At 51.2% G+C, this 18,891-nt stretch overlaps 1 protein-coding gene across 1 annotated transcript in view; it reads right to left on the bottom strand.

Moving 5' to 3' along the window:
- The window catches only part of APOB (apolipoprotein B), a 37,510-nt gene extending 20,586 nt beyond the window's left edge, over window positions 1–16,924 (bottom strand). The window contains exons 1-18 of the mRNA XM_037528454.2: window positions 16,861–16,924; window positions 16,583–16,621; window positions 15,716–15,831; window positions 14,464–14,609; window positions 12,230–12,383; window positions 11,581–11,736; window positions 10,020–10,144; window positions 8,717–8,802; window positions 6,817–7,036; window positions 5,888–6,115; window positions 5,550–5,667; window positions 5,296–5,442; window positions 4,398–4,609; window positions 3,913–4,150; window positions 3,213–3,389; window positions 1,822–2,013; window positions 782–949; window positions 174–385 (exon numbers count right to left, since the gene is read on the bottom strand). Of these exons, the coding sequence (XP_037384351.2) occupies window positions 174–385; window positions 782–949; window positions 1,822–2,013; window positions 3,213–3,389; window positions 3,913–4,150; window positions 4,398–4,609; window positions 5,296–5,442; window positions 5,550–5,667; window positions 5,888–6,115; window positions 6,817–7,036; window positions 8,717–8,802; window positions 10,020–10,144; window positions 11,581–11,736; window positions 12,230–12,383; window positions 14,464–14,609; window positions 15,716–15,831; window positions 16,583–16,621; window positions 16,861–16,924 (2,798 nt within the window). The remainder of the gene's footprint in view (window positions 1–173; window positions 386–781; window positions 950–1,821; window positions 2,014–3,212; window positions 3,390–3,912; window positions 4,151–4,397; window positions 4,610–5,295; window positions 5,443–5,549; window positions 5,668–5,887; window positions 6,116–6,816; window positions 7,037–8,716; window positions 8,803–10,019; window positions 10,145–11,580; window positions 11,737–12,229; window positions 12,384–14,463; window positions 14,610–15,715; window positions 15,832–16,582; window positions 16,622–16,860) is intronic.
- Window positions 16,925–18,891: the final 1,967 nt, after the last annotated feature.

The raw sequence follows: 18,891 nt of genomic DNA, 5'->3' as shown, positions 1-18,891 counted from the left end.
TAATCAGTCTAGGCTAGGTTAAAAACAGGTAATCCAGCACCTTCTTTTCCCACAGCCCTCATGTCTACTGGGGCCTCAATTATCTCAAGCTGCTGCCTGGCTGGCCAGGTCCAGCGATACAATGTCAATTCTCTCTTTCCAACTGGCCAGTCAGATCTAGATGAAAGAATTACCTGCCACTGAACAGCCTGACTGGCCTCTCCGGGGAAGGAATGATGAACTTCAGCTGCCCGGGTTTCAAGGCAACTCGCACCTCCAGGCCTGACTCGTGGAAGAAGTTGGTGTTCATCTGGACCCCACTCCTAGCAAAGTCCGGGACGACAATGCCCATATTTGTCACAAACTCCACAGACACAGAGGGCTTGGTCACCAGTTCCATCTGCATCTATAAATCAGAAAGTGACCTGTTCAGCTTCTTAGATCCCTCAGCTCCTGGCTGTCGGCTCTGCAGCCCTTCCCCCCTTTAATGGGCAGACACCTCTGGAGAGCTCACACCTCGGGTAACATGACTGTGGTTTGTTCACAGTCAAGTTCTCAGGCCCCCAGAGCCACACCACCCTGAAGCCCAAGCCAGGAAGTGCCAAGTGACCCGTGCGCATAATGGATGGAAAGATGACAGAAATCCTCACTCACTGAGAGAATGACTGAGCTCTCATGTTAGTGCCACGGCCAGCTGGAGCTGGCGAGGTAGCACATCCTAGCGAGACCCTAATGGTGTTCACACACGTCTATGAGGTGATGACAGTGGTGGCACACTTTGCCTGGAACTGGACAGTCTTACATTGGCTGCTTCCAGCTTCGCCCCTGCCTTGACGCCAGGAGTGAGGATGCCAGAGGAGGACACTTGCAGCTGAAACCCAAGTCCGGTGGGGAGTTCAAAGGCGTTGTCCATGAAGATGTAGTGGAGAAACAAGTCATACTTAGAGCCTTTCCTTAGGGCGTCTCCAATCTGGAGATCAGACAGAGACAGCAGCTGAAAGTGAGTCTCATCGGAGTGGACTTTGTGAAGTGCAACTTCCTACACTGGGGTAGAAATTATTCTACTGTACCCAGAAAGGAGGAGACTCCCATATTTTGATTAGCTGAACAGTTTGAAATGTGAAGATAAAGGATTATTGAGTTCAACAAATCACCACAGAAAAAAATTGCCCTGGGTAGATATGTCATTTTCAACTTGTGGTTCGGAAGGCATTCAAAAACAGGCCTGGCCTCAGAGCTTTCTGACATTTACCACAGCAAAGCTCAGCTTCATTCTGGTTTTCTGGAGTCTACAGGTAAGTCGGGGCTTGCTTGAAATTCAATATATCATGGTAAAACCATTTTATTTTAAACCCATGAGTCAACTGAGATGATGTACATGTTAGTATGCATTTTTAAAAAAATAACATTTCTAGAAATAAATTAAAATCTATTAAAGCCAACTCCCTATTTATGAAATCCTAGGGAATATATTTGGATATTTCTGACCTTATTAGTAAATTAATAATAATAATAATAAAATCTATAGCTCATATTCAGATAGTACATTACAGTTTGTCAAATGGACTCTCTCATAATCATTACATCATCTCAATATTAAAAGTGATCTGTAGTATGGGTTACATGCACTAAAAAAGATGCACCTAACATTATGAATCGCTTAATCTCTAAATGTTAACAATTCATTGCAATCCAAGAATCTTCTTCACTGGAATTCAAAGCTAACTTCCCTCTTTGAAGGACACACACAGATTATTTTTGGCTTGTGTGGTCTGGATCTTAAGGGGCGACAGGAGGTCTAACAAGAGCTAGTTTCGCTGGCCTCTGATGGGGCCCACTCACCATCTGGGGGATCCCCCGCAGAGTGTGAACACCGCCCAGTAGCATCTTTCCCAGGAGCTGCAGGTCCTGGATTTGGACAAAGCCCAGCTCCTCTCCCAGGATCTGGAGGTAGGCTCTGGCTTCTGGGAATTCTTTGGATTTCAAATCTTTGATCAGGTTCTGAACATTGAGCATAATTCCTTTGACCATGTCCTGGGGTGTGAGCAACAAAATGTCTGGTGAGATGTCAGCACCGTCGGACGGCTAATTTAGATTCCGGACGTGGGGCCTGTTGGCTACAGCCATAATGGGCCACACAGACACTCCCTGTGGGGACACTCACAGTGGATGTCGGCATGGGGAGGGGTCTCCCCTCCTGGATGCCAGGACCCCAGGGGCTCCCCAGGATGAGAGTAGTCTCTGTCCCCTAACCCCTGTCCCTGCTTTCCCTTCTCTCCTTTGACTAGGGAAGAATACTAGGGATTCCTGGAGATTATGTAGCTGCTCAATAAATTGTTCAAAAACTTGACAAATGCTGGCTCCTACGTAAGTTCTTAGAGCAGTTTGCAGGCAAATGCATAGGCACTGAGGAGGGGAGTGACCGACATGCCCAACAGAAGGAGGACCCGCAGCCTCAGGAGGAGGGGATCCCTTAGAGGTGGAAGTGGGGCCATTGTGAGCAGCCAAGAGTAAATTACTGCCTTGCTTCTCCAATTCAAAAGTATTTACAAGTACCTACAAGATCCTGGGGATCTCATTAGAATGCAGGTTGAGCCTGGTGGGACCTGGGAACCTGCATTCCTCATGAGAGCTTATGTGAGGCCGATCACTGAGCCACACTTTAGGCTGCATAGATCTAAACAACGAGACACTGCAAATGATACAATCCATCTCCTACTTATTATGTGGGGGTTCCTGCTAGCTTCAAAATGGATTCTGCTCCAATTAGTTCGTATGCTGATATGAGAGCCAAAAAAGCAATTCATAATAAAATATGAATTTAAAAATTATAATAGTAACTATGGAGTAACTAGTACCAGAATCAGGTACTCTGCTTAACATTTCATGTACTTTATTTTGTTTAGTCCTTAAATCAATGTGTGAGGTAGGGATTATTATCAGCATTCAAGGAACAGATGTATTTAATATCAAAACTTGCCCAGGTGAGCACAGCTTGAAGGGACTGAGGATAGAATTCAAAGTCTTTACCTTTTAGCTAGAGAGCATCTACTGAGTCTGGTTTGGGAACCCTGAATATCCAGGGGACCCACAACTGCAGAGGGTACCAGCCACCACCCCCCCAACCCCCCATAAGACTGGTTAATAACAGCCACCATTGTCACCAGGTTTAGAGAATGTTTTTGTGTTGAGACACACAATTTTCCTTGAGGGCATACTTATCAAAACCATACCTGCTCACGTTTATCATCTTTGGTATAGCCAAAGTGATCCACCAAGACCTTGGAGACATGATCGGGAACTTGACCATCAACCCAGTACAAGGCCTTGTTGACACTGTCGGGGAAGAAGCCTTGCTTCCCAAAAAGAGCTTCCAGTGTTGGCTCAAAGCCTTTCCCTTCCAAACCAATCTGAGAAAGAAAATCAGGTAAGAAAATACCATCAAGTTTCTTTGCTATAATCCACCCTCCACCTGCCCTTTATGTCCCCTGAATGAAGAAAGTGTTTGATGTGAATGTTGGGACAGGAGCTGAATGTCACATGCCCACAAGAGCTGTCATATTTTAATCTCACTAGAATCATAGAAGGTAAAATATATTATTTGCCCTTTTCCTTAAAAGGGCAAAGTTCAGAGAGAATAAATAAACAAAACCCCAGAGTTGATAGTGGGCGTGGAGTTTGAACAAGAGCTGTCTGACTGCATAGCTCAGGCATGTCAGGGGATTTGGGGCCTCAGGGCTTCTTTGAGACACCAGCATTTTCATTCATACCAGAGGCCTATGATTCAGATCATTTCGAGCAGGGAGGCAAGAAGGCTAGGGGATCGGAAAAGCATCCTTGAAATGATGGTGTGAACTGCCTGAGGACTCTTGCGCCTCCCGGCTGGCTCATGGCTCCCCTGGGCACAGGCATCTCCTTCCGTCTCACACATACCTCAAAGAGGTCAGTTGGAGCAAATCCAAACACTGTGAGTGTTGTCTTCAGCATGCTTTCTTTGGGAAGGTAATTGTTTGGATCAAATATAAGATTTCCTTCAATTTTGGTTGAGATTGGGTCAAGTGATGGAAGAGAAACAGATTTGGAGAGGTGATAGTTCTGGGAAATTTTGATGGAGTTCATGAGACTTGGAAGTTGAGATTCTTTCAGAGCTTCTTCCACTAACTTTTTCAAGCTGGATGAAAAGAAGAAGAGGTATTCAGCTGACATATCAGGTCACTTATCCACTGCTTCCCTCACCCAAGTCACTACTAAACTCTTTGGGTTTCATTTGCCCAAAGAGCTTGACTCAGGTCTGCTCTGCTGTGCTTTCACACAAAGTTTGTTCCAGAATAAAAAACACTCTAGAAAAGTCAGGCAGTGGATAAATCGTAATGGACGTTGGGAATTCCAGCAGAGGGAGGAAAAGAATTCTGACTTACTCTTGGATAGACAATTCTTCTGACTTTAAGATGTTGGCCATGTGGGAAGCTACGAAGTTCTTTACTTGCTCATTCTGTTCTCGGGGGAGAAGTTGGGTGATTTCATTAATATCTGACTGAGAAGGGTCCCTCATCAGCATGAGGTAGGCAGCCAGTCTCTTGTCCCCTGGAGAGGCTTCATTGAGGAAAGTCTGAAGAAGAACTTCCCGGATCTGTAGCCAAAAGAGGAGACTGTTATTACTGACCTTCACGTAAATGCTTGCATGCTCTCATAGTGATTTATGACATTCAAGTTGAACTTCTTCCCACTAGCTCTGTAACAGCTGGTACTGCATCTTCTCCACTGTATTCCCTAGAGCAACCAGCTCAAGGAAGTATCTTAGAACACTCTTATCAATGTGTACTAAATTCAAATGCATTCAAATACACAAGTGACAGTCATGATATGATTTAACAGAGACCTGCCATTAAGTGTTTATAAAGTTGTTTTAACTTAAATTATTTCAAAGTGAGGGTAAAGGTGGGAAGCAAGTATAAGAGCTAGGGGCAAATAAATAAGATAGTTTCCAAAACTGGGATTATTGCCAACTAAGGTGAAACCAGATCCACCATCCTAGTTTGGGGCAATGGGGTAAAATCAGGTATTTTGTTCTAGAAGAGAGTGAGAGTCGATCTGGTGGGAGGACAACATGTAACATGCAACACAATTCTCATATTATGCTCTGGAGTGGCAGTGGGTCATGTCCATTTACTGCTAGGTTATCTAGTCAGTAGACTTGTTGAGATTGCAATTAGAAAGCAGTAGAATAGAGTCAACAGAATGGTGAGATTTAGACTCATGAAAAATGCTAGTTGCTCCAAATAAGCTTGCCCATGAAGGCTCCTCTGTGGACGATACCTCATCTTGGAGCCCCACTCTCCGCAGGGCCTGGATGGCAGCCTTCTGGATTGGCAGCGATGGCTCTGTACTTTTGATGCATTGCAGGACTGAAGACGTGAGTCTTGGGGCTACCTGTTCCATGGTTCTGCCAATATTTCCAATGACCTGCATTGAAAAGAAAGAAGAGGGAGTCAGGGTGCAGAAGGAGAAGTAAGGGATGGCCAAGATAAGGCTTCCAAAATGGTGCGTATTATACAAAAGACGGAAAGTACCCTCAGAATCAAATAGGTGTGCTCTTCGTCCCCGGCGCAGCCATCACGGATCTGTTCCGACAGGTAATCGGCAATGTCCTGCAGGCCCTGGGTCTCCGTGGGGTTTGTCTTATAGTAGCTACAGAATAAGAGTAGGACTCAGCAAGTGTAGTTAGGTTTATCTTAAAGCACAGATGTGTGTGGGCTGATTTCTTATTTCAAGTTATTATTCTCAAAATGACCAAGAGAGAAAATAAAAACGAGAAATCAGAGTTTGAAAGTGGAGGGAGGGGGCCAACTTTGTACAGTGAGGTGGGGTCTTCCTCAGGTCCTACCAGGAAAAACAGGGTAGAACTCACTTGTTGACTACACGAGCCAGCGCATACAAGGTGGCCCGGCTCTGTTGCTCCTTTGCCGTGTTAAAGATCTCCCGCAGCCTCTGAGCTGAGGGCTCTGGGATCAGGGCCACCAGGTAGGTCACAACGTCTATCAGAAGAGGGTTGACTTTCGCGCTCTTCAGCCACCGGAGGATGTGAGTGTAGCACTGGGGCTGTCCGCACTGAATCAAGGCTTGCAAGGTGATGGGGCTGCATGGCATAGGGCAGAGACGGTTACAGAGATGCCTCCCAGGCAGTTAACATCTCCTTTGCCCATGGTACCCTCTGCCAGGAGCACCCTTATTTCCCTGATTCACTATCCAAATCCAATCATCTTTCAAAATCCAACTCAATCCCAGAAACCAAGAAGCATCCCTACAAGAACTCTGCACTGGAGAAGCACCACGCGATGTCTGAAGAAAGACCTGGACTCATCGCCAACAGAGACCTGACTGTCAGCTTGGCCTGTGGCCAGCACACTGGTGTGTCCCTCACAGCCCTTGGGGTCCTTGCCTGAAGCACAGGGAAAGCACAGTATTCCTCTGTGCGCCTGAATTCTCACCCCACCAAAATATAGGCTTTCAGAAGACACAAGCTTCTTCCAAATGTTCCAGAATACCCATGGTAGAACCCAAATTAGAAGATACCCATTAAAACAGTTGGGGAGCACCTCCCTCCTATTTTAACACACACACATGCATACTGTCCGAGGCTGTGTGGGCAGAGGCTTGTCGTCCATGGACCCCTGGCACCCGATCCGGCAGTCTCTGGCCAGCAAACATGAACGATTGACCAAATGATTAACTGGATGGGTGATTCAGTGGTCCCTGAAATACTCCCTTCGGCCAAGGGTCAAACATCCAGGCAGCACCACAGTGGTGGCCGACTGTGCTGAACCACTTGAGAAATACCTGGACGCCTCGATCAGCTTTGGCAAGAGGGAAGTGACTGCTTCATCGTCGAGGCTTCTCAGCTCAGCGACCAGTTTGTGGAAGAGGTTAGCTCTCTGGGAGTTCTGCTCAGTGACGTGCAGTTTTTGCAGTTCCTGGAGGGTCTTCACAACGGCCTCGGCCTGCTTTGGAGGGGACGTGGACTTGGTGCTTTCAAAGGCGAGCCCCACCTCCTGGGTGCCTGGAAGAGGGAATGTGGTAAGGAAACCTGTGCTTACCTCCACATCTCAGCCACATTTGGTCTACTGGAAGCTGGAACTTGGGGGTGGGGGTGCAGTGGCATCCACAAGGGGGAAGAAAAGAGAAGAAAGCCACGGTTCTTGGTTCTCCGTGCCCGGTATGTACCTGGCTCTGTGCCCGAGGCCTGACTTCAATTTTTTCACTTATCCCCATACTCTCCCTGGAGGCAAGCATACAGTTTCTCAAACAAAAGATAAGGGAACTAGGGCCAGACCTGAGCAGCTCACCATGCCCAAGACGGCGCTGGGTGCAAGAGGCAGAGCTGGCAGTGAACCCAGGCTGGCTGGGTGTGGTGTCCAGTACCTCCTGGCTGCAAGGAACCGGGGAGGTCCCGCTGAGCCGAGACTTGTGGGTGCTCACCCACCATTCCTTCCAGGTGGACCTGCTGGCAGGTCGTGGGGAGGGGAAGACCCTTTTGCGTCCCCACCATCATCTGCTCTGTGCTAGGTCAGTGAGGGGGGCTAAGGCAGCACAGACATGTGGGGCGAGGGGACGACTCTGGCTTACATTAGACCCGGGGCTCATTCTGTGCCGCCTCTAATATTCTGTGACCTTGAACCTGTCACTAAACCTCTCTGTGTGTCATCCTCCCCTCTGAATGGATATGAAAGCCCAGGTGGCACCTGACATCCTAGGTTGCTGAGAACAAGGAGGTGATGCATAGGATAGATTTAAACACAGCGAGCCTCACTTAACCTCCTCAATAGGGGTCATGGCAACTGTGGCTTTCAGCAAAACAACATGCAGTGAAATCCATTGGACTATAGGCTAATTGATATAAACAAGAGTTTAGTTCCTACACACACCACCATCTTATAAATAAGTACCCAAACACTTCTCATGTTAGATTGATTGGCTCATCCATTCATTCATTTTCCAGTCCACCTGTTTTAGCCCATCCTGGCAGCTCAAGGCACAAGGCAGAGACCACCCTGGACAGGATGAACCTCCCCTGCATTCACACGCCCCACACTCACTGAGATGGGGACAGCTGGGGCATGTCAGTGACCTAACTTCAGTGTCCTAACTGCACATCTGTGAGATGCGGGAGGGTTAGTCCCCAGAGAAAGCCCACATAGACGTGGGGAGAGCGTATACACTCCGCACAGACCGTGGCTCTGGCTGGGAGAGGATTGTTTCCCATCAACACTATAATGAAGTGACAGTGAATGAAGCATTTCTGTTGGGGGACCCGCTGTACAGGAACATAGGGCGAGGGTTGGCCTGGAGAGCCCCACAGATCCTTCCAACCCCAGAGACTGATTCTGGATTGATTCCTTGAAGCCTCTCCCACCCAGCCCACCTCATCCAGGTCCAAGTCCTATCGTCAGCTGCTTGAGGCTATCAGGTCTGCCAAAGGTAGACTTAGCGGGCCAGGTTCCTCTTGATGGACACCGCGGAGGCCTTGGGAGCTTAGCCCTTTTCCTGATTTCATTGTCAGTGACATTCTGGAGTGAATATGCTTTCTCGCAGGAGCAGCCCTTAGCCCGCCCCCCAGGGCTGCTGACCTCACCCATCAGCACGCACATTCCATAGGGCCCAGTGGGGAGATAAGCCTGCCACATGCTGCATCCTGGGTGGGTTTCCCAACCCTGGCAGCCACACGGGTGTCGAGTCTTACCGTCATCAAAGAAGCGACTGTTGCTCTTAGATGTTTCTTCAAGTTTCAAAGTCTGTGTCACCTGTGTCATCATCCCATACTTATTCCTGGTCACAGAGGAAGCACACACGTCAGCACAGCCACAGCCCAGAGCACAACTTTCCTCTCATGTTCACTCTTTCCCCATCCACCTCTGCCCAGAGCCTGCTCCCCTTTCAAAGCATGGTCACATCCAGCCATGTTACCTTTGACCGGCCTCCTGCACAACACCCTCCTCCTCCTGGCCTTGCCGGCTGTCCTTCCATCAGAAGGACATGCAAACCTTGCTCTCCACCAGTGTGGAGCACCCAGGGGTGCTATGAGCACCGTGCCTTCAAATCCCTCTGTATGTCCCACAGGACAGTGCTCATACACGAGCAGTTACCCAGTAAACATTCATTGATGGATGAGTTTTCAAGATAGATTTGAATTCATAAGTTGCCAGTCAAAATCCTAAGTCTTCCAGAAAGCCCTTCTTAGCAGGGCAGCCTGCAGGGATCCCCACTTTTTCTGAGGGATAGCCTGCAAGTCTGGGTCTTGCATATCTTTTCCTGGACTGTCTTGTTTTGCATGCCCACGATTTTCCTGCCAGATGGTCTGTTAGCTTGAAAAGGAGGGCAGGGATGGGTCTGCTTTGCGCCTATTCACGGCCCCCCTCCAAGCACAGCCTCATCTGGAACAGGCCACCCGAGAAGCAATCCCAACCTCCATATATTCGAACTTCATTACCATGGAAATGGTGGCAAAAAGTGAAAGGGGGGAATTGTTAGGGGGAAAAGGCTGTCCTAAAGCTAATTCCATACAGGCTTTGTGGACTCCACCCCCACCCCAGGCCAAAGCCAAAGACACTGGGAACTCCAAATCCCATCCCCACCCAAGGGAAGGTGGCTGGGACCTGAGGGTGGGGTTCAGCAGCCAGGTGGATACAAAAGGCAGACACGTGGGCTTTGGGGGTCCCCCATTTTGGCTCTCCGCCAGCTCGCAGTGTCTGGCCAGCTCTGAGAGTGCCTTTGGGTTTCCAGGTCGTCGGATCGGGTAGGACGCATTAAAGACTTTATTTCCCTATTTTCTCCCTGAGTTGTACATTTTCCTTATTTCCTTTTCTCTTGTAAATAAACCTTTTGTTAACCTTTTGTGTGTGTCTGTAGTGGAGTATTCATAAGTCCCTTTAAAGCGCGCGAGTGAGGACCCACAGCCAGGAACCTGTTCAATATCGGGGCTGCTCTATAACAGCAGCTTACTTAGACCCCGTAAGTTATGAATGGGGGCTCAGCAGGTGACCTACTGGCGGGAGAAAGGCAGGAAGTGGTGTTGCTCCTGGCAGGTGGCCTCGGTCACGTGCTTCCTCTTGGGCTCCAGGGAGTACTGGCAGGACTGGTTGCTGCTGATCCAAGTCGACAAGGGGTGACTCTGAGAACGAGATCAGGAGATCAGAACATTTGATCAGTCCCTGGGGCTTGAGACATGAGTCTGCCTTGGTGTTTACCTTCAACGAAGATGGGACAGGGAGTTCTGCAGCTCAGTTAAAGAGAACTGGGTCCTTGGCATGTAGACAAGGGGGTGCAACAACTTGCATACCCTACGTTGCCTCAAGCTACAGACTCTTCTTATCCCACCAAGAGACCCTGCATCCTGTACAAAGCACAGGCAACCCGGCCCCTGGCACCCCACCACCTACCACCCCAGCCTTCCACATGGCTGTTCACAGTGTCTTCTCTGCCTGGAAGCCGCCCCTAGGCCTCGCTGCCATTTACACATCTGTGGTCTTGTCCAGGTTCATGCCCCACATCCTTCGTGACACCTTGTGGTGCATAGAGGCTCCCCCAGCATTTCTTCTAACTGGACCTACTCACGGATTTGCCTACAGAGCTACGGGAACAGCGTGTTGTGCTCGCTCCTGGTGAGGCCTCGCTGACCGCACTGCTCAGTCTATCACTTTATCAGGTGCCCCGTACTGGCCAGTTCTCGTGACCTGAACGGTGTCCCTGCCTGGGCCGTAAGCACCAGAGGCAAAGTCCCTGGTTCGGCTGTCACTGTCTTTCCCTCCGTGCTGCCCACAGTGGCACTGATCCCACAGCAGGTGCCCATCAGAGACAGCTGATTTAGTGCCCTGGCCCTAATGGCCACCGTCTCCCTGTTTTCAGCTCAAGGACAATGACCGGGAACGTCGCCAGGCACGGCAGTGATTGCCCAAGCCCTGCGTGTTTACTGACGAGCTGTGACTCACGTCCTGGAAGGTATTACAAGGCACTAGGCAAGCTCAGGCACGTGCGCTCTGTGACCCTAGCACAGGTGTCACAGAGAACTTTGTATGGGGGGGTGGCCCAGGCAGGAGGCAGAGGGGTCAGGCATAGGCAGGGTGGTCTGTGGGTGGAAGGACGATGCTGACACTCAGTCACGTCGCTTCATGGAGTGGAGAGGGGAGCAGCACATGGGTCTCTCGCTTCCCTGAGAGCCAGAGGCCCAGAGCTGGGGCCCCCAGCCCTTGCACAGGGGGGACATCGGGTGACTCTGCTGCTCTGTGACAAGGCCCAGAGCTTCTCAGGGCTGAGCAGTGGGTCATTCCTCTCAGGTGGTGGCAGAAGGTGTAACACCAGTGGCAGGAGGACAGCAAGAGGACGAAGCCGTGAGCAGGAGTCAGGAGCCTGGTTCTAGTCCAGGTCAATGAGCAACAGGCCGTGGCCTTGGGTGGCCCGTCCCAGCCTAGCTCCCAGTGTCCTGCTCTAGCCTAGAGGGAGGAGGGCCGGGCTATTAGCTCCAGAATCCCTATTCGCTCCAACATTCCAGAGTTTTATTAACGAAAAGGACCCCACGCAGTGTGAACAGCAATGCCGGGTGAGACTCACCAGGCCTCGAATCAGAGCAAGGGGGCTGACTCCTGTGCTCACGGGCTGGAAGTGATCACACTTCTTCAGGTTTCTCTCGATGGATACTTCTGTCGCCACGTGTCCTTTCCTGGTGTTCACCGAGAAGTCGCTGGAACAGTTTCCGTACACTGTATCCTGCGGGAGCAGATATGACAGATGAATTCAACACAGGAAACCGACTCAGGTGCTTTCGGGGAGCAGGGAAATGAGCCAGGAGAAAAAGGAGGTGCAACATGGATTTGGGGGGCACTTCCTCCTCTTGGGGAGCCTGGCATTGCTGCCACCCGGCCAGCCAGAGATGGAATACGAGAGCCTGCCAAGGGTGGTTCTGGTTCCGAGGCATATGGCATGGCCTCCAAGGATCAGCCCCCTGAATCCAGGCCCCTGTTCCCCCAGCAGTGCCTCTGCAGCTCACCCAGGCAGGGCTCCAGGCCACCTGTGTTAGGTGGGTCTCGGCACCCCCTCCACCCCGAGCCCTGCATTCAGCTGTGATCTCGGGCCTCTCTGTGACTTGCCAGGCCTCTCTGTGACTCTCAGGTGACTCTCTACATTGTCACCTCCTTGGCTCCCCTCCAGGATGTGAAGATGGGTTTCCAGGGCCACTAACACCAGCTTCCTAAGTTCTCACCAGAAACAGCACTTGCTTGTCCTCTTCTGTCTCCAGGGGAACCAGGAGGGCGGAGATGATGCCCCTCTTGATGTTGAGGATGTGCTTAGTTTCGTCCTGCTCTGGGTAAAGCACGACTCGCTTCCCGTCAGTGGCGGCCAGCCTGAGCTCATACCTGCCCAGGCAGAGAGTGGTCACTGAAGGCCCTTGGGCCTCGCCAGCCCGGGGACGGCAAGGCTGCGGCTGTGCTCCTTAGTGTGGCTGTCTGCACTGACACACGCATCTTCCTGACGTATACGAACCTGCGTGTGTGCCTGGCCTTTTCTTTCTTTTCCCTTCTTGTTTGGCTCACCCACTGCCTCTCAGTTCTCCACCCACACCAGTTTCTGCTCTCATACCACCCAGAGAACAACCTCCAGGGGATTCGCCTGCTCTTCCACCCTCAGCATCCAGAGAGGTGAGAGAAGGTGGAGACATCCACAGGCGAGAGTCATCATTCTTTTTATACCAGTGGTGGTGTCTGATGCACACTTCTCTTCATCTGACTTTTCTCACTGAACTATAATCTACAAAATCCCTTCTGAGTTATCCTCCATGGCTCTAACCCAGCCTCTTTCTTCTCCACTCTGAATGGAAAAGTTTACAGCAATAACTAAGATAGTTGTATTTCCTATACTATATATCTATAGTATTCTATTTATTTTATTCTATAATTTCTCATCTAAAGACATTCAAAAGAGCTCAAACAAATGAGTAAAAAGAGCTTGAATCAATCATCAGAAACCTCCCAACACAGAAAATTCCAGGACCAGATGGTCTCACCAGAGAATTCCACCAAATATTCAAAGAACAACCAACATCAATCATCACCAGGCATCTCCAAAGGACGGGGAGCATGGGGAAGCCCCCGACTCATTCCATGAGACCAGCTCTGCCCTGTCCTCAAGCAAGAGGATTCCCAGCCCCCTTTGTCACCCTGGTTTGTCCTCGGTCACCAGGTAATTGGGGTGACTTCAGTGTTAGCGGATTGCCATGGAGATGGGGTGCAATCCTCCTTGATGCTTACATTTCAAAGAGATGGTTTCCAGACCATTAAGAAAAACATTCCTGGATTGTGAAGCCGGCAAGAGCCTTCAACAGATTCATTTTGAAAGACTACCTCAAATTCCATTCTATGGTCATGTAGAACTCATTCAGATATTCTCCTATTTGATGACATTTCTTTATTCTGGCTTCCCCCCACATGAACAACACTGAAATGAAACAAACTTATGCATTTATCTTCACATATTACTGCCATCCTTTTCATGGGCTCGAGTCCCAGACGTTGAAATCTGTGGTCTCAGACCATGCCCAAAGGCCATGTCAACTCTGATCTTAGGGACTTCCATTTGGGGACTTCCTTTTGGTGGTTTCAAAGGGCCTTGGCTGCACCTGCTCTAGTGAAGTCAGAAGAAGAATGCCCACAGCTCTACACCGTCTCAGAAAGTTCCAGACAAAGCAGCACTGCAGGCTTGGGAAAACTTTGCGGTCAAGAGCAGGAATCCCTTTTATTTGGGTAAGGACCGAAGAGTAACTGCTACTTCTTTATGTCATTGCAACTGGCTCCTTCACATAGCTCCAAGTGTCAGATAAATGAGGCATATTTCTCAGCAACAGAGGCACAAGGGCTACGCTGCAGAGAAAGGACTGGCCTCCATGTCTAATGTCCAATAAAATGCAAGGGTGTCCGTGGGGACCAAGACCACAACTCCAGGACTGCCTGCGCTGCCTGCACTGCCCACGCTCAGGACCCTTCAGATGGCGTTTCTGCCCTGCTAGGCTGACCTTGGCCCACTGACCAGACCTGTGAGCTGCACCACGGGTGGGCCACAGCCACAGGACGCCAGACCCCCCTGAAACCCATGAAGCACCCATCTTGCACAAGTCTTTAAGCAAGAACTCATTGTTCCAACAAGGCCTCTCCACTTGATTATTTAAGGAGTTTAAAGCTTGTGATCTTGGCCAAGCACAGAGACATGGTGATTCTGGGAGCTTTTCCTGGGGAGGGTAAAGAATGCATGGCCTCTTTTTGATTGTCGTGAAAACTCAGCCATTTCCTGATCCACAGTGAATACAGAAAATGCCCATGATCATGCCTCATGTGAGAACACACGTTCCTCCCTCCGTGAACACGCACGCATACGACACACACACGTACAGCACATCCGGCAGCTCGCAGAGCTCAGAAATGCAAACACGGGCCCATGCCTTACTTGGACATGGCAGCAGCGAACTCCTCAGAGTTCTTGGTCTTCTTCAGCAAGGCCTTGCCCTCCGAGTTGAAGCTGTAGACCTCTCTGAGGGAGCACTGGCTTATCTTCAGGATGAAGCTACAGGGTTGAGGGACCTCCAGCTCCACCTGAGATACAGCAAGACCCTCCATCAAGAACACAATGTCCCCCAGGGCCCAGGGCTCGCTCGATTAGGACCCCGAAGGAAGTGCTGTCTGGGGACACGTCACCTGCGCACCCACCCCACCTGCGTCCCCAGCATGCCTCACGGAGCTTTGTGGAGCACCAGCCTGAGTCCTACGTCTGACCTTCCCATGTCCAAGGGCACCAAGTTTCTTAAGTATGTCCCACGCATGTAAAGGGGGGGTGTCTTTTTATTGTTCAAAATGTACTCACTTAGCTGTTAAGAGGTACAACTGACTAGAAGAAAGAGGAGCTGGGAGTAATTGTTAGGGAGAAGGGTAGGAAACAGCAGGGGCTGTCACTGGTTTTCAAAGCACACATTTACTTAAAGTCACTAAAAGCCAAGCTGTTTGTCTCCGTAAAGACCTAATCAGACACCTGGTTGTTTTCCGGCACAGTGCAGAGAGCTTTCTGTGGAGAGGGGAAGTCTGACCCAGGCCGCCAACCACAGGTGGCCCAGGGTGCCTGAGCTCTGGCTAGCATGACGAAGCACGGATCTGTAATCGTATTCAAGCACCGCGTCAGAACAGGCCACAAGCTCTCAAAAGGAGAGGCAGCACCCTAGTTAGCCTGATGGCTCCTCCACCCGTGAGCCCCAACAGTGGCCCAGAAATCAGTTTCTTGTGAGCCTGGACACAAGGACAGCCAATCTCAACAAGAAGTGAAGCTGTACTTGAGCAGGAACAGCATGCTCACATTCCTCTGGTTTCAAACTAATTATTACTTTTAGCAACAGAATCTACTGCCTATAAACTTCACTCAGGGTGAGGTCCTGAGACACCCGTCATCCTTGGCTCACCCACTGGGCTTTCTCAGGTCAGATCTACCGGGCTGCGGCTCTGAGATTCTAGGTCACATATTCCGATTGTGGAAGTTTACAGGGACATAAATCTGGCTGGCCCAGCTTTCTGCAGCAGCCATCTCAGCAAAGCAGCTGACTGTCCAATAGCAGGCCTGTGGCAGTCCTTGAAGATACAGCAGGTCTAGGGGGGCATGGTGTGCTCAGCTGGGCTCCAGGTCTCTCGCACCCCCAAACCCTCGTGCCCCCTACCTTGCAGTTGATCTTGGTGGCACTTCTTGAATCCCCGGTCCCGGGGAACCCACTGGACCCCTCTGCCTCATAGTTGTATACATAGTTCCTGAAGTGCTTAAAACGAGTTGCATCTTCTAAAAGAAGGAGAAAGGTGTCAGTAAGCCATTAGAACCGACTCCCGAGCACAGTCAATTTTGGGCAGGGAGAGACCGTGGCATAGACGATCAAAAATAGCTGGAATTCAAATGGCCTTTATTCGACGTAGTGCTATCGCTCATGCCTTTATGGCTTGAAAATACAAGAATCTTTTTCAGTGCTACCAACAATCTGGATGATTGAAGAAGGCACCCCAAGAAGGAATTTCTGGAGATTTCTATTTGTGCTCCAAAGGAATTTTCCCAACAACTTGAAGAAAAGAACATTTGTGGCCGGAACCCAGGTGCAGTGACGGCAGATGCGCACGAGGTGGCAGCGCGGCTCCATCACAGGCCAGAGGCCCGCTCTCCGGGGAACACTGGGTACCACCGCAAGGCCAGCTCCTTTGACCCCTAGCGGTCAGGTAAATAGGAAGGCGTGGGGGTCTGGATTTTTGCACAAAGGTTAAAGTCAGCATTTCTTCACCCTCGTGTGCTTTGATCAATGATTAGCCATTGATCGATAGGATGGTGATGGGCGCAGAGAGAGGCAGCCCCTTCGCTGCCCCACCCCCTGGCTGAGCTGTGGACAGATAGAAGGGCCAGCAGAGGGGTGGGCAGAGGCCCAGGGAGCTGGCTGTTGGGGCTCAGAGGGGTGCGCACGGGCCACAGCCCTTAGTGACAGGTGCACGGGGGGGCGGGGATGGCACGGGGTGGGGGTGCTGGCTTCCCCAGTGGGCAAAGGCCTTACTTGAACAGCTGAGGCTGGCAGTTCCTGGCGCTCCCTCTTCTGCAAGGCAAGGAGAAAGACAACTGAGTTTTTCTGGCCTCCAGGATGGGCCCCAGATCCGACAGGCCGGACTCTCCCCTATCAGGAAGCGGGCTTTGGGGAGCCGGCTCCTGGGTGTGGAGGAGCCTCTGCCTGTCCAGCCTTCGTCCCCCGCCCTGACTGTCCCCGCCGGGACCCAGGCCCAAGCTGTGGCGGCCCCCCGCCGGCCACAGGCTTCTCCCCGCCGGCCCCGCACTCACGCGCCCAGGCGCCCGCGCCCAGCAGGAGCAGCAGCAGCCGCAGCGCCGGCCCCGGGGGGCCCATGGCGGAGCCGGGCGGCACCCTCAGTGCGCTCTGCGGCTGGGTCTCCCTTCGCAGGCTGCTCACACACCCGCGCCCACCGGCTCCGGCGGACCCCGCACCCGGCGATGGGAATGCGCGGCTGGCCCCGGAGCTGTATTTATACCCGCCCGGGCCCGCGGCTGGGGAGCGCAGAGGGAGTTGCAAAAGGTTCAAAGGGCAGCGGCCAGGGCCTGTTTGCTTTTCCACACCGGGCTCTGCTCTGGGCCTTGAGGAGGGGCCGTCAGGGGCTCCTCTGGGACCCAGTTCCCTTGGCCTTTCCTCCGACCTGGCCAGGCCCCTGGAGTCTCAGAGGGTGGGGTCCCGGGAGCGTGGGCCGGAGCCCGGGGAGCCCCCAGGACCCAGACCCAGCGCTGACTCTGCAGTCACCTGAGGAGCCGGTGAGGACAGCATCTTGGCTGAGGCATTTTCCTACCTGCTCTTTTCCACCTCGGTGGGCTCTGGTTTCATGGGCACCCCTAATCCTGATCAGTGCCTGTGACCTTGGGTTGCCTGCCCTGGATCCGCCCCTTGGGAGACAACAAAAAGGCCAAGGAGCGAGGCTGGTGGGTGGCAGATGGCTCTTTCCTCCTCTCTGGTCATTGCAGGATTCTGGTTGCCAGAATCTTCCAGAAACCCCAGTGAGCTGGAGTCTTGAAGTGCAGACCCCTAGGACCCAGCCCTTGAGCAGGGTCTTCTTGGGGAATGGAGGAGAGGAGACTTTCCCCTAGAAGAAGCAGTCTCTGGTTTCCTCCAGTGATGGGAGGCCAGCAAGGAGAAGCAGGGTAGCCAATGCACCAGTTCTTCCCTCCAGACCCCCATCTTTCCCTTCCCTTCCAGGTACAGTCCATTCCCCTCAGGAAACCTGCTGGGCGCGCTTCACCTGCCCAGAGGTAGGATCAGGCACAGGATAAGCGTTTCAGCAAAGGTGGTTCAGCAACGCTGACCCTGAAGCCACCCTCAAGGGAAAATGTTGAAATGTCCTGTGAGGGGATGCGCAAAGGACAGAGACTGGCCTGCTGCGGGCACCTCCAACCTGCTTGGGGAGACAGGAGACTGTGGGTGGGCCATGAAAGCAGGATGGAGGCAGCCCTGGACTGTGTGGCTGTGAAGTGCTGGAGGAAGGCAGTGGTGGAGGGAGTGGAGGCACCCCAGGAGCAACGTGTGTGTGGAGGGGCTCACTGTGGGCTGAGGGGGACTCCTCTGAGGACTGAGGGGTCTATTCTGTGGACTGAGGGGGACTTCTTTGTGGACTGAGGGGGAAATCTTCTGCGGATTGAGGGGGGTTGAAAGGTCTGGATAACAAAATTGCCTTTAAAAACCCATTTCTCCGAGCCTTTGTTTTGAACAATTTTATGTGGACTGACTTTCTACAGGAGCCCTCCATCAGTGTTAAAGGAAATTATCCAGCTCCCAGGCATATTGAGTTGAAGGAAAGTGAGTGAGAACATTTGGGCATAACTTTAGGCGTAACTTCCATCACAAACTCAACCCAGACTTCTCTGTGGGATGGCAGGTGATGTTAGTGCCATGGGTGTCCTGTAGTCAGTGGCTGGAGAGAACATGATTTTTAGGATGTAGAAGTCAAAAATGAATCTGATAACTAGGGTGAGCAGGAAACTGATGTTTGGGTGCTCCTGAACTATCTCTATCACCATTTCCAAAGGAGAATGTCCGTGAGTTGGAAGAACAAGAGTTAATCACTGACCCTGATTTCCTCTGGAAAGTCACCCTGAGCAGACCTCATCCTCCAACAGAGTCCGGCGTAGTGCCGCCACGGCAAGTATGAATTGTGGCGTCGACATGAGAACACTCACAGAAATATTAGAAGGATTAATGTGTAGATTTTGTCTTAAAGTATAAAATCCACCTTTTTTGTCAAAAGATTGTTTTTCAAAAGCTTTTTGAAAAAGTAGTGTTATGGTGACCACAGCTATCACCGTCTATCTCTT

Source organism: Talpa occidentalis, unplaced genomic scaffold (assembly GCF_014898055.3).
Source record: "Talpa occidentalis isolate TD23 unplaced genomic scaffold, MPIMG_talOcc4v2.1 talOcc4.5, whole genome shotgun sequence".
In the NCBI taxonomy this organism is placed as follows: domain Eukaryota; kingdom Metazoa; phylum Chordata; class Mammalia; order Eulipotyphla; family Talpidae; genus Talpa; species Talpa occidentalis.
Note: the sequence above shows the minus strand (reverse complement) of the source record. Positions and strands in the feature narration are given on the sequence as shown.